At 33.9% G+C, this 22,857-nt stretch overlaps 1 protein-coding gene across 3 annotated transcripts in view; it reads left to right on the top strand.

Moving 5' to 3' along the window:
* Nucleotides 1-22,857, top strand: part of CUBN (cubilin) — a 235,745-nt gene that overhangs the window by 43,141 nt on the left and 169,747 nt on the right. For all 3 annotated transcript variants that reach the window (XM_015585634.2, XM_025043437.1, XM_025043438.1), the window contains exons 18-26: nucleotides 2,069-2,213; nucleotides 2,440-2,618; nucleotides 4,980-5,145; nucleotides 5,486-5,702; nucleotides 8,235-8,365; nucleotides 19,433-19,625; nucleotides 20,917-21,077; nucleotides 21,481-21,662; nucleotides 22,451-22,607. In XM_015585634.2, the coding sequence (XP_015441120.1) occupies nucleotides 2,069-2,213; nucleotides 2,440-2,618; nucleotides 4,980-5,145; nucleotides 5,486-5,702; nucleotides 8,235-8,365; nucleotides 19,433-19,625; nucleotides 20,917-21,077; nucleotides 21,481-21,662; nucleotides 22,451-22,607 (1,531 nt within the window). The remainder of the gene's footprint in view (nucleotides 1-2,068; nucleotides 2,214-2,439; nucleotides 2,619-4,979; nucleotides 5,146-5,485; nucleotides 5,703-8,234; nucleotides 8,366-19,432; nucleotides 19,626-20,916; nucleotides 21,078-21,480; nucleotides 21,663-22,450; nucleotides 22,608-22,857) is intronic.

Below are 22,857 nucleotides of genomic sequence, written 5' to 3'. Positions count from 1 at the left end.
TGTTTTCAATTCTTGTTGTCATAGAGCATACTTTGATATGGATCCTTTGCCTGTATCTAGAATGATTTCCTTACGATAGAGTTAGAAGTGGAGTTATACGGTCTGAAACTATAAACATTTTGAAGACTCTTGATACATACTGGCAAATTATTTTCTAGAAATTTATACTAGTTAAGGGTGGGAATAACTGTTACTATATCTGCCTCGCCCCGCACCCCCGCCACCTCCTAGCTCTGAGTATCATACTTTCAAAACTTTCCCTTTTTTGCACGTTCTTCTTGGCTTGGATAATCGATTAAATCTCAGTTTAAGGTTATCTTTGCTGAGAAATATTCTATAGCCTTCTGTATGGGTTCAGAGTTTTGAGTTAAGCCAAGGGTTTTCCACACTTTAAGACCTTTTTATGTAACCCTTTCACTTTTCCGAAATGAAATTCATAGATGATATAACATCACTACACACATTATATACAAATATATAAAGTTATAAGTATAAGATTTAGGAGAAAACAATTCAAAAAATATATTTAGTTTAGTATGTTAAAAGCCTGGGCAAGCTGCACTTGAAGATGAAGTAGTAAATTGTTTGCTCCCTGAATTATTAGGAATGCCACAGTGCAAACACAGGCTGACATGGCTGTGCAGGTGGGTGACAGATTTTCTGAAATGGGGACTAACTCTTGGCAGATTTCCAGGAGAAAAAACAAGAACTTGCAACTTACTCTCTACTTGTAATCCTGGAAAATTCTGGGTATATCATAATTGGGCAAATGTATTTTGTATTTAGTATGAAAAATAGAGCTAGATTTCACATTTAGTAACAGAAGTGTCAGTAATATGTATGTCACATAGGACAGTGGAAAATTCCCGTTGTGTATGACAATCTCACATTTCAGTGTATCTTTAGTATCTTTAGTCCCTAGCCACTAAATGCCTAAAAATGGAATGAATTTATTTTTCTAGAACTGTGTTTAGGATTTTTGTATCTATATTAATAGGTGAGATCAATCTATAGTTTTCATTTGCAATATCTATGTTGGGATTTCGTAAGATGATTCTGAGAAAAATTAGTTGGGAATTGTTCCATATTTTCGGGTGCTTTAGAACAAACCATATATGGAAATTATCCGTTCCTTAAAAGTTTAAAGTAACTTACCAGGTACAACATCTGGGATTTTTTTGTAGAGGAAGTAATTATTAGATAACATTTTCAATTTTATCTATGGCTGATTGTCTATTCAAATTTTATCGTTCCTAAGAGAATTTTAGTAATTTATATTTTTTGTGAAAATAATCATTTCAAACATTTAACGATATTAGCATGAAGTTCTACATAGAATTATCATATTAAATAGATTCCTCAGTATCTGTATATTTGTGTCACCTTTGTCATTTTAAATGTTGCATATTTGTGCTTATTTTCTTTTCTCTTTATTTTCTTTTACCTTTATTGCCAAAGATGTCTTTTATATTCCCATCCCCTAACCTGCCATGAAAAACAGTTCTTGAATATATTTATCAATTCTACTTTCTTTTCTATTTTATTTGTAGTTTTGCTTTTATTTTTACTTTGTTATTTCTCATTTTAATACTTTCTTTTAATTTTTAAGTCGACTCTTAGAGTCTCCCGGTCTCTCTTTTTTCATGTACTTTTCTGTTTTTCTTTCAGTAACGAAAGCAGTTTAGTCTGTGACTTCTTTTGTTTACAGATGTGGCTAAAACTTGCATATTTTGATATGTTGTCTTCTTCACACTTTTTGTTTTCTGAATAGTCCGAAATTGTACATTTATTTCCTCTTTGATATTGTGGCAATTACTAGGAAAACATTTTTTAAATTCTTATGCTTTTGGATTTTTTAACTTAAGATTTTGTTATCAATATTTAGTGTTATTGCATTGTGTAGAAAATGACCTGCTGACTACTTTCAGATATAAGGTAAGTATGTAACCCAAATTAGATTCTAACTCATTTTGAATCTGCCATTTTCTCCTCTCCAAATAATGCCACTGCTGCCAAGGTAATTTTGTTGATTGAGAGTACAGTAAATCCATTTTATTTTTCTGTTTAGGTTAGAGATGGTGAAACTTTACTTGGAAAAGTCAAAGGCAATGAAACGCTCTCTCCCATCACATCTATTACTAATAATATCTGGATCAGGCTTAGATTGGATGCTTCTGTTGCAAGAGCTAGTTTCAGAGCTATTTATCAAGTTGGTAAGAAAACACATGCCTTAATTTTTAAATACCTAAAATTCTCTGATTGTAACACTTTAATTTCTGGAAATACTTTAGTCATTTTATGCCCACAAGTGTCAAAAAAAATTCTAATAGTAATGTCACATTTCATTATATCCTTGTGTGTAATTAGACTTAGCAATAGCATTAAGGGAAAGGATTATTTCTTTCTGGACGAACATTGCTATTATTTTTATATTTACAGCCTGTGGAGGTGAGTTAACTGGAGAAGGGGTCTTTCGCTCGCCCCTCTATCCGAACGTGTATCCAGGAGAAAGGATCTGTAGGTGGACCATCCACCAGCCCCAAAGCCAGGTAGTTCTTCTCAACTTCACTGGCTTTGAAACTGGAAGTTCTGCCCTCTGTGATACAGACTATGTTGAGGTAAGAGTAAAAAAATTCGAATATTTGTATTTGATTGTATATTATAAACAATACTGTGTCATACTGTCTTCAGATCAGTTACATGAAAGAAAACTAGTTTGTACAGACCGCTATCACTTGTGAATATAGATATAAAAATCCTCAACTACTAGTTAACTGAATCCTGCAGGATATAAAGAGGATTATACACCATAACCAAGTGGGATTTAGCTCATAAAATGCAAGGTTGATATATATCCAAAAATTGGTTAATGTAAATGAAAGAAGAAAGTCACACAATTACCTCAATAGATACTGAAAAAGCACTTGACAAAGTCTAATACCTTTTAATGATAAAAACATTCAACAAACTAAGAATAGAAGGGAATTCTTCTAATCTGCTAAAGGGCATCTGTAAAAAGAAAAAAAAAACCTACAGCTAACATTATTTTAAATGACGAAACATTAAATGGTCAGTAAAAATACAAAGATGTCTGTTTTAACCACTTCTATTCAATATTATGCTGGAAATTCTAGCTAGGAAGCAAGGAAAGGTAATAAAATGCATCCAGAATGAAAAAGAAGGAGTAAAACTATTTATTCACAGATAATATGATCTTGTATATAGAAAAATCATAAGAAACATACACACACACAGTATTAGAAGTAATAAACAAATTCAGCAAGTTGCAGGATACGAGATCAAAATAGAAAAGTCATTTCTTTTTCTATACATGAGCAATGAAGAATTGGAAAATGAAATCAAGGAAACAATTCTATTTACAGCAGCATGAAAAAGAATAAACATTGAGGGATAATCTTTAAAAAGACATGTAATACTGTACTCTGAAAACTATAAAACATTGTTGAAGGATATTAAAGACCTAAACAAATGGAAAGACATCTCATGTTCATGGATTAGAAACCTTAATGTTGTTAAGATGGCAATACTCCCAAATTTATCTAAAGAGTCAATTCAATCCTAGGCAAATTCCCAGCTGTCACTTTTGCAGAAATTCACAAACTGGTTGTAAAATTCATATGCAAATGCAGAGAACCAGAATAACAAAGTATTCTTGAAAAAGAACAAAATTAGAGGGCTCACACGTACTGATTTCAAAATTTAGAACAAAGCTATGATAATGAATAAGTGTGTTATTTAAGTAAAGATAAAATATGGAACAGAATTGAAAATCCAGAAATAAATCCATACTTTTATAGTCAATTGATTTTTGAAGAGAGTGCCAAGACATTTCAATGGGAACAAAATAGTTTTGTCAACAAGTGATGCTGAATATCTACATGCAAAATTATGAAACTAGACCCCTGTTTTATACTATTCATAAAAATTAACTTAAAATGGATTATAGACTTAAATGTGGCTAAAACCATGAACTTGTAGAAGAAAACAAAGGAGTAAGTATTTGTAACCTTAGGTTAGGCAAAGCCTTCTTAGATATGACACACAAAAAAGCAAAACAACAGAAGGAAAAATAGAATAATTGGACTTCATCAAAATTAAAAATAACCTAATTTTAAAAATGGTCAGATAACATGAATATACATATATTTAAAGAGATATACAAATGGCCAATAAGCACATGAAAAGATGCTCACCATAAATCATCAGGGAAATACAAATCAAACCACAGTGTGATAGTGCTTTACACCCACTAGAATGGCTGTAATCAAGAAGTCAGATAATAACAAGTATTGCCAAGGATGTGAGAAATTGAGTGCTTTTATACTTGTACCCTCCTAGTGAGCATGTAAAATGGTACAGCTGCTTTGGAAAAGAGTTAGCAGTTCCTCAAATATTTAAACATGGAATTATCATTTGATCCAGCAATTCCACCCTAGGTACATACCCAAGGGAAATAAAAAGATATATCCACACAAAAATCTGTACGTGAGTTAGTACAATCATTATTCATAATAGCCAAAAAGTATAAACAATCTTAAGTGTCCATCAACTGACAAATGAATTAATAAATGTGGTGTGTCTATACAATGGAATATTATGTGACATTACAAAGGAGTAATGACATATGCTATATAACATGGTTGAACTTTGAAAACATTGTATTTAATGAAAGAAGCTAGTCATAACAGACCACATGTTGTATGATTACATCTATTTGAAATGCAGAATAGGCATTCTATAGAGATAGAATGTAAATTAGTGGCTGCTTGGGGCTGAAATTTGTGGGGAATAAGGAGCGATTGCTAACAGGCATAGAGTTTCTTTTGGGATAATTAAAATATACTGAATTTGAATTTTACTATATTAATACAAAAACATTTCAGAAATAATTATTCTTGAAGCAATCTTCCAAAATAAATATCTAACAAAATAAATTTGAATATATCTTTTTTACTTAGATTGGTAGCAGTTCCATTTTGGGTTCTACTGAAAATAAAAAATATTGTGGCAGAGACATACCTTCATTTATAACATCCGTGTACAATTTTCTTTATGTCATATTTGTGAAAAGTTCTTCTACCGAAAATCATGGTTTCATGGCTCACTTCAGTACTGCAGATTTGGGTAAGTGATTGACACTTCAGTTTTGTCTCTTGGGTTTATATCAGAATAAGTGAACAATGGAAATAAATTATTATGAAAAATTTATTTACACTGTAGATGTGTAGCCACCTACACTGTAAAAATTTTAAGGTATATTCAAAGGCAAAATATATATTTCTTAATCAGCACATAGCAATAGTTAATTGATATCTATTAATAAGAGAAAACTAGATTATCTGAAGTGGCATATGAGACATTTTTCTTTTTGAGCTTTTAAGAGTCTATGATCAGATTATTTTATTTTGTATTTCAGGTAGCTTCTTGGTTACTTGTTCTGATAATTTTATTTTTATTTCAACAGCATGTGGAAAAATTCTTACAGAGCCAACAGGAACCATTCAAAGTCCTGGCCATCCAAATATCTACCCCCATGGTGTCAACTGTACCTGGTATATATTCGTTCAACCTGGCTACCTGATTAATTTGATATTCAGAAGATTTCATCTGGAATTTCATTACAATTGCACAAGCGACTATCTGGATGTTTATGACATTGGTTCTGGGACATCTCTTGGGAGGTGAAATTATTTAGTTTTTTTTTTTTTTTTTTTTAAACACAAAAGTTTTCTTGCTGCAATGAAGGAAGGATGTTAAAATCCACATGTTATGTTTTAAAAACCAGGTGAGATCAACATGCTTCTCAGTGACCATTTCTACTTGGCTACTCTGTAGCACTGGCCTTTCATAATTAAGTTTTGACATGTGTGTACATCATGAAGGCATCACCAAAATCAATATGCTGCACACATCCATTTCTCCTACAACCTTCTTCCTACCCATGCTAATTGTTCACTTCTGCCCCTCACCCCTATCTCTATGAAACCACTAACCTGTGCTCTGTCACCATAAGTTTGCATATTCTGGAATTGTATAAAAGTGGATTCATACTATGTATGCTCTTTTTTTTTTTTTTTTGACTGGCTTTTATCAGTCAGTATAAGGTTTTGTTGAGCTTCTTGGCTCTAAGGGGTTATAATTTTATCAAATTTGAAACATTTTTAGCCATTCATTCTTGAAATACTTGAAATTCTGTCTTGCCTTCTCTTTGGAGACTCTAATTACTTGTGTCTTAGGCCATTTGATATTGTCCCACAATTCACTGATACCCTGTTCTTTTGATTTCGAGTCTTTGTTCTCTGTGTGTTTTATTTTGGAGAGTTTCTTTTGCTTTCTATTGCTATGTATTCAAGTACCCTTACCTATTCTTCTGTAATGTCCGTTCTGCTGTTAATCCTACCAAGTGTATTTTTCATCTTAGACATGGTAGTTTTCATTTCTAGAAGTTTTTAAATTTGGGTTATCTTTTATATCTTCCATATCTCTACTTTACACATTAATATTTTCCTCTAGCTTCCTAAATCTGTAGGCTACAGTATTTTAATGTCTTTGCTAATTCGGTCACCTGTGGCATTTCTTGCTATGTTTTAGTTGATAAGTTTTTCTTCCCATTATGGATTATACTTTCCTCCTTCTTTTCACGCTGACAATATTTGATAGGATACCAGACATTTTCAATTTTGTGTTTTTGTGCACTGGACATTATTGTTTTCCTATAAGTATTCTTGAGATTTAAGTATTCTTGAGATTTGTTTTGGGATGCAGTTAAGTCACTTGGAAACAGTTTGATCATTTCCAGTTTTTCTTTTAAAGTCACTTGTTTTCCATTTCTGAAGAGTCATTGCCCTTCACTGCTTGATACCCAGTGTCTTGAAAGCCATTGTTTTATATATTTTCCCATGTTTTTAGTTGTTTCAGGTGCAAGTTTACATCAAGCCCCTGTTATTACATCTTTATTGGAAATGAAAATCTGATGTTTTTTTATTACTCTTTCTTGCATTTTATTTTTTCTTATCCATTTTTAAACATTTTCCATTTATCCATTATTTTCTTCAACTAATTTTTTCTTTTATTCTCCTCATTCATTTTTGCTCTTATTTGTCTTAATCTTTCATTTTAAAAACTTTCTTCTTTTATTTTTCTTTTTTATGGTATTTGATTCATAATCACTGAAAAATAGATAGTTTTTACTGAATGGCATGAACTACTATAATGATCTTTCCCAATTTGACAGACACGGGCATATATAGACATTTAAAGTATTAATTAATTCACCTACCTTTATTTTGATCAAGATATCAAATCTATTTTAACACTGAAAGGGTATTAGATACTAATTGTTTTCTTTTTCTTCTTCAGAAATTAACTTATCCAGTTCCCATATTCAATGTTTTCTCTTATTTTGGTTTCTGTTTTTTTCTCCTATCATTCCATTTGGTTAATTTTACCAAATGTTCTTTGATTTGAGATTTCTATTTTCTAGTCACTCCTTACAGGTATTTCTCTAGAAGAAAGCTTGTGGCATAATGCCTTTTATCACAACTCAACTTTTATCAATGCTGAGTAAAATTGCTTTTATTCAGCAAAATCTTGACATAGCTTCATAATTAAACTCTTACCTCTGTGTAGGCCAGCTGTTTAAAAGTAATACATTTTACCTATATAGGGCTTACTATTCTAGGCAGTGTCCTAAGTTCTTTATATACGGTATATTAACTGATACAATTCTCAAAAAAACTCTATGAAGTCGGTACTATCATTAGTCCCATTTTAGAGATGGGAAAACTGAGTCATAGATGTTGAGTGCTCTGCTCAAAGTCATGATGCCGCTAAGTGATAGCGCTGACTATAGAGTCTATGGTCTATGACTTTGTGACATGTGGTTTCCCTTTGTTGTATAAGTTCACTATATTTCTATTAATAAGTTCATTAATATGCTATATGACAGCCTAGTATATATTATAATTTCTAATTTCATTAAACTTCTTATACATGACAAGTCCCACATATAGACACACACGAAAAATCATTTCAGGAAAGTGTTCATGAATAGGATGATGTTCAGCAACTTTGCAAATGTTTGTGCCTGAAATATATGTTTTTAAGATTAATAGAGGATGTTGTTGTTGTTGTTGTTATTATGTCCTAATTTTTGGTACATCATTTCAAGTGTACTAAAAGTTTTTGAACTTGTGTTTCTTTGTTTCAAATAGATATTGTGGAAAATCGATTCCACCCTCTCTAACCAGCAGTAGCAACTCATTAATGCTTGTGTTTGTGGCTGACTCTGACCTTGCTTATGAAGGCTTTTTAATAAACTATGAAGCAAATAATGCATCAACAGGTAACAAAACAGCATTTGTATGCTTGGCTTCCTTTACTCTGTTACAAAGTAGTACTGTGAGAGTACTTCATCCTCAAACCTGTGGCACCCAATGAAAGCTGTATTTAGAAAAAAGTATAGTGACTTTAGTGCCTTCTCTATTAAAAATAGACAAATGATTAGACAAAAATATTGTGTCGATGTTAAATTTTCTAACTTTGATAATTGTATGGTGGTTTTGTAAGAGACTGTTTTTGTTCTTAGGAATTATACATTGATGTTTTTAGGAGGAAAACATGTGATATCTTCAAATTACTCTCCAGTGGTTCAGAGAGTGAGGGAGTGAGCAAGTCAGAGAGGGAAACAGGAAGAAAGCAATGGGGGCAATATACAGAAATGCAGTCAAGCCAGGTCAAAGGAAATCAAGAGCTAGTTCTTACAACTTTGCTGTGAGTTTAAAAGTCTACCACAAAATAAAATTTCATCTCTTCTAACAAAGAGACCGAATATTTATTTTAAGAAGTTTGAAAAAGGACAATGGCAGGTAAGAATAAGAGGCTACCAGATGGTATTCTATGGCAGGAAATGTCAAATTTCTTGGCAAAATATACATTTCTAAATTTGACTTAATGAAACAAACTATTCAGCATTTATTCCTTTTATTGTATTTTTCCTATTATTTAATTTATTGTATTTTTCCTATTATTTAATTTTCACTTTGCTCTTTGCAAATGCAGCATAGGAAACAAATATCCTTTGCAAGGAAGGTGTTTGAAGTAATATGTAAACCAGAGGTGCCCCAGCCCCAAAGCCTATGGGATTTCTGAGTGCATCGCGTTTCTTTCGGCTTCTATTTCCACCTGGGAAGAGTATCATTTTAGAGAGTCTGGGTTTTCCTTTTGCATCATATTTAGAAAGACATTGGATGGACCAAAACACTCTCCAGTGTAGATCTACAGTAGACGTATGGTGACTGAGCTTCCCAGGCATGTCACAGTCTCTCGACTGCTCACAGACATGGTGTAGTTCAATGATGCTGCCTTCAGGAAGTGCCGGGAGCTTTTCCTGTGCCTGCATGCGCTTCCCTTGACAGTGTCTTGTGTCCAGAGATCACTATGTGCTCATCTTTGAAAGCTCTACTCCCATAAACAAACAAACAAACAACTTAAAAATCTCCCACGCAGAATCCCTGCCCAGTTTCTCATGTATTTCTCCTCAGAGTGGCTAGCCATTGCTTTTTATTTCAGGCAAAACTGCTTTGTCTGCAGCAAGTCAAGTTCTGTGTTTTGGTAGCATGCCTTTAGATTTCTGCAGAATCCTGAGTATGAGAGAATCATACACCTTCCCCCCCACGTAGGTCTTTCTCTAGGAGACAGTTTGTTATCCAGCTCAAGCACACGGGGAATTGAATCTCCAGCAATTACAATAGGTTATGTTATTGAAGTCGCTGGACTTCATTCAGGTGTTTACCATCCAAAGAACAAAACTGGCTTTTCAAGAAATTGTAGTGTGCACACAATTTTCCATACTTCCGTAGTTTTATCTGCCTCATATATTTGGCCTGAAGCACACTGAATATTAGATTAGGGTTTGGAACAAGTCACTTGAACTCTCTGGGCCAGTTTTCTCATCTGTAAAATTAAAGGATTGGATCTGATGATCTCTGAGATGTCTTCCAGCTCTAATCAATTGTATGAACACAAGTTTAATTTGCTGCTTGAATAAACTAGCTGTATCTTAGATAACATACGATGCAGGAGAGGCCTCCTGAAAATGTTATGGAAACCTTCGTAACAATGTGCAAAGTAAGACATAGCTCTGTAATGACTAAAACAACTCTGCTAATATACCACACTAGCCTATAAGGTAGTATCTAGTGCAGGTCGAACCAAAAGCAGTTGAAATAATATGGCAGAGAGGATGTGAAAGTTAAATTTTAATTAAAAATTTTTTTCAGAAAGATAAGATACAGGTAAGATAAAAGTAAGTTGAGAAAAAGGAAAGAGGCAAGCTGGACAGAAAAGGAAGTTGATAAAGCAGGAGAACGTGAGAAAAGACAAATGGTGAAAGAGAAGGAAATCCCGAAGTGGCAGGCTCGAAAGACTCTCCGATCTGCTTCCCTGGGTGATGATCATGACTTTGGCCTCTGTTTGGTCCAGACGAGGCTGAAATCACAGACCAGTGTTTGCTTTTCCATCCCTTGGCCAAGCCCGGCTGGTCACTGTGCACCTGCTTTTTTGCTGGATGAACTCATCTGTCTGACTAACACAGTCAAATATTCTGAATAGCAACCAGATGGTTGGATGCAGAAAGCCACATGGCACCCTCAACTTACCATTTTGGAGCCTGTTCTCAGTTTCCGGTAGATCAGGATGTGAGTGACTGGCTCTCAGGAATTGCTGAGCATGACCTCCTTTTGCAGGATGGCTCAGGGAAGGCGGGGCTTAGTGGGCTGCTGTGGGGGTTGGGCTGGTGACAGCCAGGCCAGGTGCAAGCCCTCTAGGCAGTCTGAGTCCACGTGAGCATCCACCTGGAAACAAAGAGGTGTTAGGACTCTTTTTTTTCAGTTGTCATCTTACTTTTGATACTTCCTGCAGAATAAAACAGTATCAGGGAAAAAGATCAATGGAAGCTCAATCATTGGCCCCCATTCTATTTTATTGCTTTAGCAGAAGTTATTTTCAGAGCAATAATGACAGTATTTGGTTCTTGATTTCTAGTTATTTGGCATAACAGGTGTGAGTTTCTCTGCCGAAGCCTTTTCTGTCTTCATCTGATAGAGGTTAAATTTCCTGACTTAAATCCAGTTACTTTTCCATCTGTGGGGCATGCCACGGAGCTATGATGTCAGCCTCTAAGTATGTGTTTGGGAGGAAAGAGGTTGGCTTCTGGTCATTACTGTCGCTTCCTCCCTCATCACCGGTTCTATCTTCCAGATGTGCCTGAGAAAAAGAAACAAAAAACTAACAAGTAAAATGGTTGTGGGTAGGAACTCTTAAGGTTTTCTTGGTAACTGATCATCAGACTAGCTTTTAAATGTTTGCTAATTTAAAGTACGAAATATTTGAATTTTGAGGGATTAGTTAACTTGACTCATTTAATTTGTGAATTAAATCCAGTATATCAGTGGGATTTTCTTGTTACAAATTTAATTGACTAGTTAACTTTATTAATTTAGACTGTGATTTTTATATTCTATTAATATCTACTACATGTACAATAATGTAATCCTACAGAGAGGAAACTTTGAAAGCATAAGAAAGAATACATAAGTGTATATGATGCATTTTCTACTTTAACATTAGGAGAAAGCCTATATGACAACTAAGTTAGAGTTTTTCTAAACATTGAAACATTCATTACGCAGTGGGTCATGGAATTATCTTATTAGGTTGCTACATGCATTTGTTAAAAGTATAGAATAGAAGAGAAATTATTAGAGTTTATCACACAAAGTTCGGTATTATTTCATGAAACCTTGTTTGCAATATCTGTGTGTATGTGTGATTGAGGTAAATGTATTTTCTGAATGAGGGAAATCGAAGTCCAGAATTGAATTTATCTTCACAAGAATACACAGCTAGTTGGTATAGGAGCCAAACTGAAAAACCCAGCCTTTATGCCCTATCCATTTGTTTCGCCATGTCTGCATTAGCTCTGGGGAATGCTCTAGATGAACTAGCTACTAGCGTTCTGCTCAGAGCTGCAGCAGAACTGTGGTGGACCTTTCACGTCTTCTGTAAAAAGAGCTGTATGAGGAAGTATCAGAACCACATCAATGCAGGGTGAAAGTGGGCCTGAGCCGGCCTTCCCAGCCTCCTCATTCCCAGCTGCCCCATCCCTCTGGCCGTTTACTGCTGTTTCTCTTCAGTCATCTTGGAATGAGCCTAGGAAAGGCATCTGAGGGTCAGAAGTCAAGAAATGATTACAGGAAGGGTGCAAGAGGGTTTCTTTAGAAGAAATGAAAAGGGAGAGTTCTGTGTCTGTTTTAAAATGTACATCTGTAGAGCACTGTTCCCAAACTCTGCCTTTCATAAAGAACCTGGGGTGGATTTTCTTGTTACAAATTCAGGTATCAAGGTCCTACCAAGAAATTCTGATTCAAACAGGTCAGCAGTGGGTTTGTGCCAAGCAATTCAAGTGATTCTAATGAAACTGCAGTTCCCCAGAGACTCTCAAAGTCAAGTCTTAGCACATAAATTACTATATAATTACAATTGAGATGTAACGGTGGATTGAACTTAAACTTATCATGGCAGAAAGTACTTTTCCTGGCTGGGTGAAAAGCAGGCTGAAGGCAAAGCTTGATTCTGGCTCCAGCTTTGATACCAGCTGGGGTGCTTTGGGCAAGTGAGAAGCCTCTCTGGTTCTTTCTATCCACCTTCAATTCTGTATTCTCCACTGCGAGATATTTACATATTTTCCCTCTGGAAATGGTTTTTAGTGAGTCTATTGATCTTTTAAAGATTTACTTTCTTATTGGTCAGTATTTCTTATATTTTTGTATGTATGGGTATCCCAGTACTTCCCAGCTCAGATTTATTTAATTTATTATATTTTTTAGTACTGAGAATGAAAATGCTAAAGAAAACATCTAATCGTGATGTTCTTAGTAGTCTACTCGCCTTCATTTCTAAATTGACATTTTCTGCACAGAGAAAATAGGGATTATTAAAGAGCACTGGATTTGGAATGGAAGGACTTGGGTTCAAATTTTATCTTTAGCTTGTGTGAACTAGGTGATTTTAGAACTTGACCTCCAGAAGTCTCAGATCCCTCATCTGTACCTCTCTAAAAAAGTGGAGTTATGAAGCCTGACCATTTCACATAATTGGGGAAGAGAAAACAAAACATTCTTTGTGAAAATTACATAATAGCTGTAAAGCACAATGACTGTGCCTGGTTTAAAATATGATGACTGATGTCCAAGCACGATTTTACAATAGCTGCTTTAATGAATTAGCTTATATTTATATTCATTTGAATTGGTCATCTGCGAGAATAAATACAAAGCACAACTGACCACATAGCAGAGAATTGTAGAACAAAACGTTAGATTTCATTTAGGGAGTATTCGTCTTTCCTAAAGGAGAAACTGAACCTGTAATTTTGTCTTCCCTCAAGTCTTCATTTTGAAGATTGTTAAACCAAGTATGCCTATAGAGGCCGATGATGGTTCCTGGTTTGACTATTATTTAGAAAATATCTAGAAGATCTGAGGTCATACGAATTCATGCTGACACAAAACATCTCATAAATGATTTAGAAAGCATCACCTATGGATTGATCTCTAATGTTATTGGATAATCACATACGTTATCACATAAAGCAAAGCAGGACGGTGCGGTGGAGCAGTGACCTATAATCTAGGGCCTTCCTAAGAGATACATTTTCAAATCCACAGGATCTCTGTCTCCTATTCCTGAAGTAATATCATTGCTGTGTGTTTCAAATTTTCCCCTTTGATGATAAGCTGAATGCTCTGTTACTAAAACTTATTTGAAAATACTTAGTGGGGGCAAAGATACATCATGATTTTTAGAAAGCTATAGCTTTGTGATTTTGTCATGGTCTATAGAAGATATTTGCATATTTTCTCTTTTCTTTCTTAACTTTTTAATTTTTCTGAGATTGGTCAGAAAGAAAGATATGTGAGGCCTGTCAAAAGCTGTCTTTGATCTTCAGAGATGTGCTTTTCCATTGGTAGTTCAGTTGAATATATGGATGGAAAAACTGTAATTTTCTTCTTTGTCTCTTTGTAAATGTTGTTAGACCACTATAAAAAGCAAACTGCCACTGAATATGAGTTTTCCTTCGTCAACAAAGATATGAACAAAAGACATTTTTATGTTTGCATTTAGTTTTGATATAGTAAGAATTATGGCAACACATGAACATCCTTTTATGGGAATGTATTCAATTTTAATTATTTATGCTTTATTGAAATGCATAGAGGAAACCGGAGCATACCATTACTATTTCTCCATATTAATATTGTTCTAGAAAGAGCCATTTATAATGTAAAGGGAAGAAAACATAAACATTGTACAGACTTCATTGTTAGGTAAGAGGAATTACTAGCCTTTCAGGGAATAGCTACAGTAAGCTCAGAGAACCATTGCTTTTCTCTCCATAAAATAAGATATGTGAATCTCATAAAACAACGATCAAATTTTAATATTAATTACGTATTATTAATTATAGTAGGTATACCTTCAAAATATTTTTAATTTTTCTATTTTAATTTTATTTATTATTTATTGGATATCTGAATTATTTATTGGATTTTCTTAGAGAACTCAACTATTTTTGCATGGAACTTTCAAACTTTTAATATAACAAAAGATTTTTATTTTGTAATCTCATGAAGTAAAATTCATTCATAGTTTTGACAAATGTGTACATCCATGTAATCACTACTCCATTCAAAATATAAAACACTTTTATCATCCCAGAAAGTATCCCTGGGTTCTTTTGATCAATCCCTCCACATCCTCCATCTCAACAACTGCAGGCCTGATTCTTGTCACTGTCCATTAGTTCTGCCCGTTCAAAAGGCAAGTATGAGTGGGAACACCCTTTTATAGCTGGCTCCTTTCACTTAGCATAATTCTTCTGAAATTCGTTCTTTATATAAATAGTTCTTTTCTTTTTATTGATGAAAAGCCTTCCATTGTATGAATATGTCATTATTTGATTACATACTCTCCTGTTTTTGAATAGTGGGTTGTTTTTAGCTATCATGAAAAAAGCTGCTATGAACATTGGTATACAAATTTTTCTGTGGACTTATGTTATCCATTCTCTCGGGTAAATACCTAAGGGTAGAATTTCTGGGTCATATAGTAATGTTTAATTTTATGAGAAACTGCCAGACTTTTTTTTTCCCTCAAAGTGGTTATACCGTTTTATATTCCCACCTGTAATGAATGAGAATTCTACTCTCTCCACATCTTTGCCAACACTTGGTCCTGGCAATCTTTTCATTTTTAGCTTCTGGTAGTTGTATCGTTGTGCCTCACTGTTGTTTTAATTTGCATGTTACTGTGACTCATAGTGCTGAGTACCTTCTCACATGCTTATTGACAATTTATACATCTTGTTTTTTTCATCTTTGCCTGTATTATCTTGTTATTGTTGAATGTTATATATTCTGAATACGTGTATGTCCTTTGCCAGATAAATGTATTGCAAATATTTTCTCTCACTGCTTATAGCTAGCTTTTTTTTTTATGGTATCATTTGAAGAACTGAAAATTTCATATGTCCTTTTTTTTTTTTATGGTTACTGTTTTTTGTATTTTGACTAAGAAATCTGTGCCTGCTAAAGTGATGACAGTTTCCCTCGTATACCCTGTACATTCTTCTACAAGTTTTATAGTTTTACATTTGTGTTTATGATCCATTTTGAGTTAACTTTTCCATATCATGTGGGTTATGTATCCGAGTTTGTTTGCTTAGCAAATGATATTTAACTTTTCAAGCACTATTTGTTGGAAAGATTCTTATCTTGTATCCTGTTTTTTTGTTAAACACAGTTATTAGTTCTAGTAACTTCTTAGTGGATTCCTTAGTATATTCTATATAGACAATCATATCCGTGAATAAAGACAGTTTTATTTTTTCCTTTTCAAGCTCCTTCTGTCTCTCTGTGTGTCTCTTTTTATCTTAGTGCAGTGACGAGTGCCATCTGTACCATGCTGAGTAGAAAGGATGGGATTGGATATACTGGCCTTGTTCTCGGTCTCAGGAGGAAAGCATTGAGTCCTTTACTACTTAAGAATGATATTAGCTTTGGGGTTTTCACACATGTCTTTCTTCTTCTGTTGCCACTTTCCTGTCTTATTTTTGGTTTATAGAATATTTTTAGTATTCCATTCCATTTCCTTTGTTAGCTTTTTAATGATACCTCAGTTTTTGGTGTGTTTGCTCAAAGGCTTACAATATGCATTCTTAACTTACCGGTTAGTCTGCTTAGAGTTAATATGCTACTACTTTACACCTTCTATTTTATACCTGACACTTTGTATTTCACATGCTTCTCTTCCTACTTCACAAATACATGGAAAATAAAGAGAAAAAGGACAGACTGCATATAGGGAAACCATGATATAAGTGACGGCTAGATTCTAATTAGAAACAATCATAGGCAAGAAGGAAATAGGATACATCATTAAAAGGTTGAGAGGGAGAAATAGATTTAAATATTCATCAAAAAATATTTTCAAAATGAGAGCGCAAAAAGGACATTTTTAGACAAATGAAAGCTGAGAGAATTTATCACTAGAATACTTATACTACATGAAATACCACGATGTCTATTATAATCACCAAAGGCAAAGGATACCAAAGAGAAATATATATCTATAAGAGGGAATGAAGAAGACCAGAAATGGCAAATAACTAGATAAATATAAAAATTGCTTTTTCTTCTTATTTCTTATTTTTAACAGTAAGGTAGAATTTATAAAATAAATAGAATTAAAAGATATAACTAAAATTGCATAAAGAAGCAGGCAGGAAGACAGAATTATACTATTATTGTAGTTGTTACGGAATGCAGTACTAGTTACTTGTCATGGCTGGAAGCAGACATTTTTATAATTTAGCTTTAATAAATGTAAAATATTAAAGAATCTCATTCTACTGAGGAGAGAGGATAGGACAGAGAGGAGAAGCGAGGCGCTAAGAGTGGAGGGGGCAATCGAACGGGGAGAGAGAGTGGGAGGAAATTCGATACTTGCCTCGCTCCTCTCAGTTTTCAATACATTGTGATCTGGGCAAGTACTATGGTAAATAAAAGTTAATAATGGTTAATAAGGTCATATTCATATTTCAAGGTCTATTAGAAGAAATGTCCTTATATAAAAATCATCATCGTAAAATATGTTTGGGGCTCAAACTTCTGTTTGCATAAAGTTTTTATTGAGCACAAAAGAATTAATTCTACTTGGTTGGGAAAGGTTTCACAGAGGAAATGGTATTTGAATTTGACCTTAAATGATGAGTAAGAGTTTATTGTTAAAGAGTATTTTAGGGGGATGAGGGGAGGTTGTTAGATAAAGCATTTCAGACAAAGTGAACAGTGAGAAGATCATTTGAATTCATCAGGGACTGTGTTCACCTTTGTGCCAGCAACAGAAAAGAAGCTTGAAATGTAAATCAACATTTCAGTAGAAATTAACAACCAACCATAGTTATGCTGCAATAATGACTTGTATATGAACAAGGTACAGGGAAATTACTCATCATTCCTTCTCAAAAATTTCATTAAGTAGGTTTCTTTACATGGGAACTTGATTATACATACCACTCTTCTGCAGACTAATTACAAATTGCATTAGAAATATTGAATGCAATTGTATTTCCCCTCTGGAAGCAGAATGGGTAAGCAAGGAGCATTATCTCTTTAAGAACAAGTGATATGAATAGATAATTTGCTCTAGATATTTGCTTTACTGGCTAAAGCTATCTGAATGTGGGAGTCGTCAATGAGTCTCAGTTCTATCAGCTCAGGGGAACTGGGTCATAGCTTTCATTGGGTGCCCAGGTGATCCATGAGTTTTTATCTTAGTAATACTCATTACTGGGTCTGAAATACTTAATCTACCACCTCTATCCCCACTTCTCTCTCTCCCTCCCTCCCTCCCTCCCCTGCTTTCTCCCTGTCTTTTCTCTTCCTTTCTTCCTTCCTTCCCTACCCGCCTTCTCTTCCTTCTTGTCTTCTCTCTCGAAAAAATATCTTGGCAGACTAAAAAAATATAGAAAAGTATGACATTCATCTTTGAAGTTAAACATCACTATCGATTCCTTTAATACAGTAAAGCCTTGATCACTTAATGCTTAAAATAGAGTAAACCAAATATTTGGTGAATCTTATCACTCAGAAGGCTATACAGAAGTAGTAGAACCTGTAGTATTTTCTATGCGTCTCTGTGCTCTCAATACCAGTGGTTCCTCTGTTCTTTTCTGGGTAAGACTATACAGTAACAACTGGGGAAATAGCACACCTAAACATCCTCACTTTTTTTTTTGTTTTTACTTATGATTAAGTAGAATAGTTTATTATCCCCCAAAACTTTTAGCCAAGGACCTGTGTCTACTCTGGACACTAGATTTATGTTATTACTGGATATAATTGAAGGTACCTTGAAACTAGATTTTCTTTGGAAAATATCTCAGCTTTGGAGGGGAATGATTGGGTTGGTTAGTAAATATAGAGTCTGAATGACTGGATAGCTAAAGTTAAAATTCTTAAAAGTAGAAAATATTTATTTAGGACATAAAATTGTCCAAGGACTATCTAAATGTTTTATGTGAAGGAGTCCCATAATTTATTTGTTTATTAATTTGTTTATTCCCCATAATTTATGCTCTGCTTTTCTTTTATACTTTTCTGTTTTATTTTGAAACATAATGGTGGTTACTACCATTTTTTGAGCACATACCATGTGCCAAACCCTTTAACTGCATAGTCTCTAAGACTCACGTGTATACTCACAGATAGCTATCATCTCCATTTTAGAGATGAGACTCAGAGAGGTGAAGTCACTTGTCCAAGGTTGCATCGCTTGTCAGTGTTTGAGCTGGGCATTGATGCAAGGTCACTCTGCTCCCTGAGTCTCATCTTCTATTGTCGCTGAATGGCGGAGGTACCTGCTTTGTCATTTCTCATAAATATGTGCTTTGGTGAAAATCATTTTAAAGGAAGGTTATGAAAAGGAGAACAGAACTGAGTTATTTCTAGGCCCCTTCTATGATTTCTGTTGTCAGGGCTTATTTTTAATGTTTGGTAATTTCCATGAATTAGGAAAAATACAACATTTCCAAGAACATAAAAAGTTGTTCACTCACAATATGTATAACAAACTTCCACTTCTTAGCTTAGATTTACTGTTAATAATTGTTTTTACCTTTGAGATTTTAGAAGCTTCGTTTTGAAATGAAATCATTCTTTAACCATCCCAGAATGGCCTATTGAAAATCAAGTACATTGGCTCAAAGTAACCAAATGTTTATTGCTGAATGGCTTATACATGTAGCATAATATTTTCTATTTTCCCTCTTGTGGTCTGTTTATTTTCACAGTATGCTTGGAAGACTACACAGAAGACTCTGGGATGATTACTTCTCCAAACTTCCCCAATAATTACCCCAAAAACTGGAAATGTGTTTATAGGATCACAGTGGAAACCAGCCAACAGATTGCACTGCACTTCAAGAACTTCTCCTTAGAGGAAGCCATTGGCAGACAATGTGTAGCAGATTTTGTGGAAATCAGGTAAGCACTGTTATTTCACTGTAATCTTTTTCATTATGTATTTTCATTCATAATCTTTCTTGGAAAGGTTAAGGAAGAAATATGGAAAATCTCTGGAAAGTTTTTGTGCTCTTTTTCTCAAGAGATAAAGTTTGTCATTTGGAGCCTGACTTAAGAGAAGAAAAACATACAATTGCATGAGGTTCAGTGGTTATTTTGAAGTGATTCTTTTATTGGGAATATTTGAAAATAATTTCCAGATTTTATTTGGGTAGAGTAAACAAAGGTACTGACACTCTGAAATTAGATACTTGCTATTGTTGAATATTTCCTTTCTTTATATAAAAACAGTTTAAATTTTAGGCAATTTACTGTCCATTTAGTCTAATTATAATAAAAATGATGCTAAGATAGCAACCTTATCTTAGGATTTTCACAAAGTTTTTTGTGTGCAGATCACAAAAGTCTAGGCTTGTGAATTTCAGTACAAAGCTTTTTTTTCTTTAATTTTTTGCGAGTTTGACAGAATGTATTTAAAAAGTTATATTTGCACTAAAGGTAAGTTAACTGATTTATTGATATCTACTGAGATTATTTTATTGAGTTAAAATTGCTTAATCAATTTGATGTACATCTGTTTTTCATTTGGAATTTTATATTATTTTATAGCAAATTTTATTCTATGATATAAACTAAGGTGCTAAAATAATAAATCACAATTGTACCATATTATGCTAAAATAACATAATTTTCTTAAATTACAGCAATTAATCATCAGACTTTAATGCGAGTGAATCCTTTTTTTTCCCCTTAGGCCTTTAAAAGCTACAGAGTATAAACTAGATTTAAGACCCCAAAAGTTCTCGGGGAAAGAAGTATTTTAAAATTTTGCTAAATACATCATATTAAATTTTGAAAATTTTCACATTAGAAGGAAAACATTTAAGGTTTCTCCATTAAATAAAGCAACATTTATATACACTGTTAATAATTATGGCTTTTTTATTCTGTGTTCTCTGATACATTTGCCAGACACTTTATTTGAGGAGAAAATTAAACACTTTTTCTCAGTTTGTAATTGGTTATAAAAAATGTCGTGCCAATAGTAAACAATGGTTATTCTTTTATTAAGTTATTTGAATACTATTAAATAAATTAAAACTTGAAATTATGTTTTTTAGAGTGTTTTCGAGAGACATTGATTGATGAAAACTAATCTGTTTGTGATCTCAAAGTTCAAATAATGTTAAATGTTTATGCAGTAGGTTATATCAATAACCTAATGAAAGTTTACATCTGTATTTTCTCACAGAGATGGAGGCTATGAAACTTCACCATCCCTGGGAAAGTACTGTGGTTCAAATCTACCTCCAAGAATCATCTCTCACAGTAACAAACTATGGTTACAATTTAAGAGTGACGGCCTTGTCTCCAGATCTGGATTCTCAGCTTACTGGGATGGATCATTAACAGGTAAGTAGCAAAGAGCTGTCTTTGATTGTAGAGTCCAGTTGCACTGGTTTCTTGTTTCTTGGATCGCCATACCCATCCATTTTTTCCAGTTTGTGTTTTGTGATTGTTTGTAATAAACTTCAACATTGTAAATGTTTCTGAATTAATAGCAGCCTTTTGTGTTTGAAGGACAAAGTAAGGGAAGACATTCTGGCTCCCTGGTAGATTTCTTCAAGCTGGTCATCTTGGTTAGGAAAAGTACATTGACATGAATCAGGATTACAGGCCAGCTACTCTTTGGTGATGTAGTTGTTCTGCAACTCAGTTTAAAGGGGACAAACAGTAATCAGTTTGAAATGGAGAAGAAGATTCCATTTTACCAGAAAAGAAAGGATGCGCATCATTCCAACTCTCTCTCCTGTAGGTTGTGGGGGCAATCTCACCACTCCCACCGGCACGTTCACGTCTCCCAACTACCCGATGCCCTACTACCACAGCTCCGAATGCTTCTGGTGGTTGAAGTCCAGTCACGGCAGCCCATTTGAACTGGAATTCGAAGACTTTCACTTGGAGCATCATCCAAACTGCACTTCAGATTATCTGGCTGTATGTATAAAATTTCAGATATGTCATGCACTGTTCCCACCTCGCCCAACATGAGTAAATGCATTAATTTTTATTTTTGAGGTTCAGGAAAGGGGACCATTTTGTTTAAAAATCCACATAAACATTTTCAACAAAATTCAAAATTAAAAGAAATTAATTGAAAATGATAGCCTTCTAAGTACAGCATGTATTACTGAATGACTCAGTACACTAAGCATTTAAAATATATTGAATATGGACAATTAAGATATGGTTAAAAGTCTCTTGTAAGGGGTTGTAAGACTTATCATAATTATTATCTATCTATTTTCAATATATGAAATGAAAAATAACAATTTAGAGGCTTGTATTGATGAATTAGAGAGGATAATGGAAGTCATCCAAATAAGACTTTTTATAGTACTAGCAATTCAGCCTTGTCCATTAAAAAACAATTTCAATAAAAAATGTATTGAAGTGTCATAAATTGTAAACTATGAGATGAAAAAGCAAGGAGGACTTCTGATAACAGCTATGGTCTCAAAAATATGTATTAGTCTTTCATTTTCAATCTTCAGATTTAAACCTGGGTTTACATCCTTACTTTCATACACAGCCATGGCTAAGTGGCTCGAGTTCATGGCACAAGTTTAGAGACATTTAAATATAAATTTTAACGATATTTTGGTTCAGAGCTATTCTTTCGTTATGTCCTATATGTATTTCTTCCCTACTTCTAAAGGATTACAGGGTCCTTTACATAATGTTTATAGCCATAATCATCTGACATTTAAAATGTTTTATTAAAGGTATATGATGGCCCAAGCACCAGCTCTCATTTGCTAGCTCAGCTTTGTGGGAATGAGAAACCGCCTCTCATTCTTTCTAGTGGAGACAGCATGCTTTTAAAACTGAGGACAGATGAAGGTCAACAAGGAGGTGGCTTCCTGGCCAAATACCAGCAGAGTAAGTATGTATACTGGCTGCTCAGAACCTGTAGTGGGTCTTCAATCTCTCGATGAATAAAACAAATGAAAATATGAGTAACCCATTCGATTTGAGCCATTAAAATAAATCTTATCTCCTTATGAGAAAAATTTAACTATTTGAGGGAGAAATGCTTATACATTACATTTATCATGTAACTAAAGCATGTGGTAAACCATAGAAACTTGGAAGTGTGTTTAATATGCTAGTATGAGTTGCAATTCAGCTA

This window comes from Pteropus alecto, unplaced genomic scaffold, assembly GCF_000325575.1.
Source record: "Pteropus alecto unplaced genomic scaffold, ASM32557v1 scaffold11, whole genome shotgun sequence".
In the NCBI taxonomy this organism is placed as follows: Eukaryota; Metazoa; Chordata; class Mammalia; order Chiroptera; family Pteropodidae; genus Pteropus; species Pteropus alecto.
The sequence above is the reverse complement of the archived record's forward strand: the minus strand, read 5'-3'. Positions and strand labels throughout refer to the sequence as shown.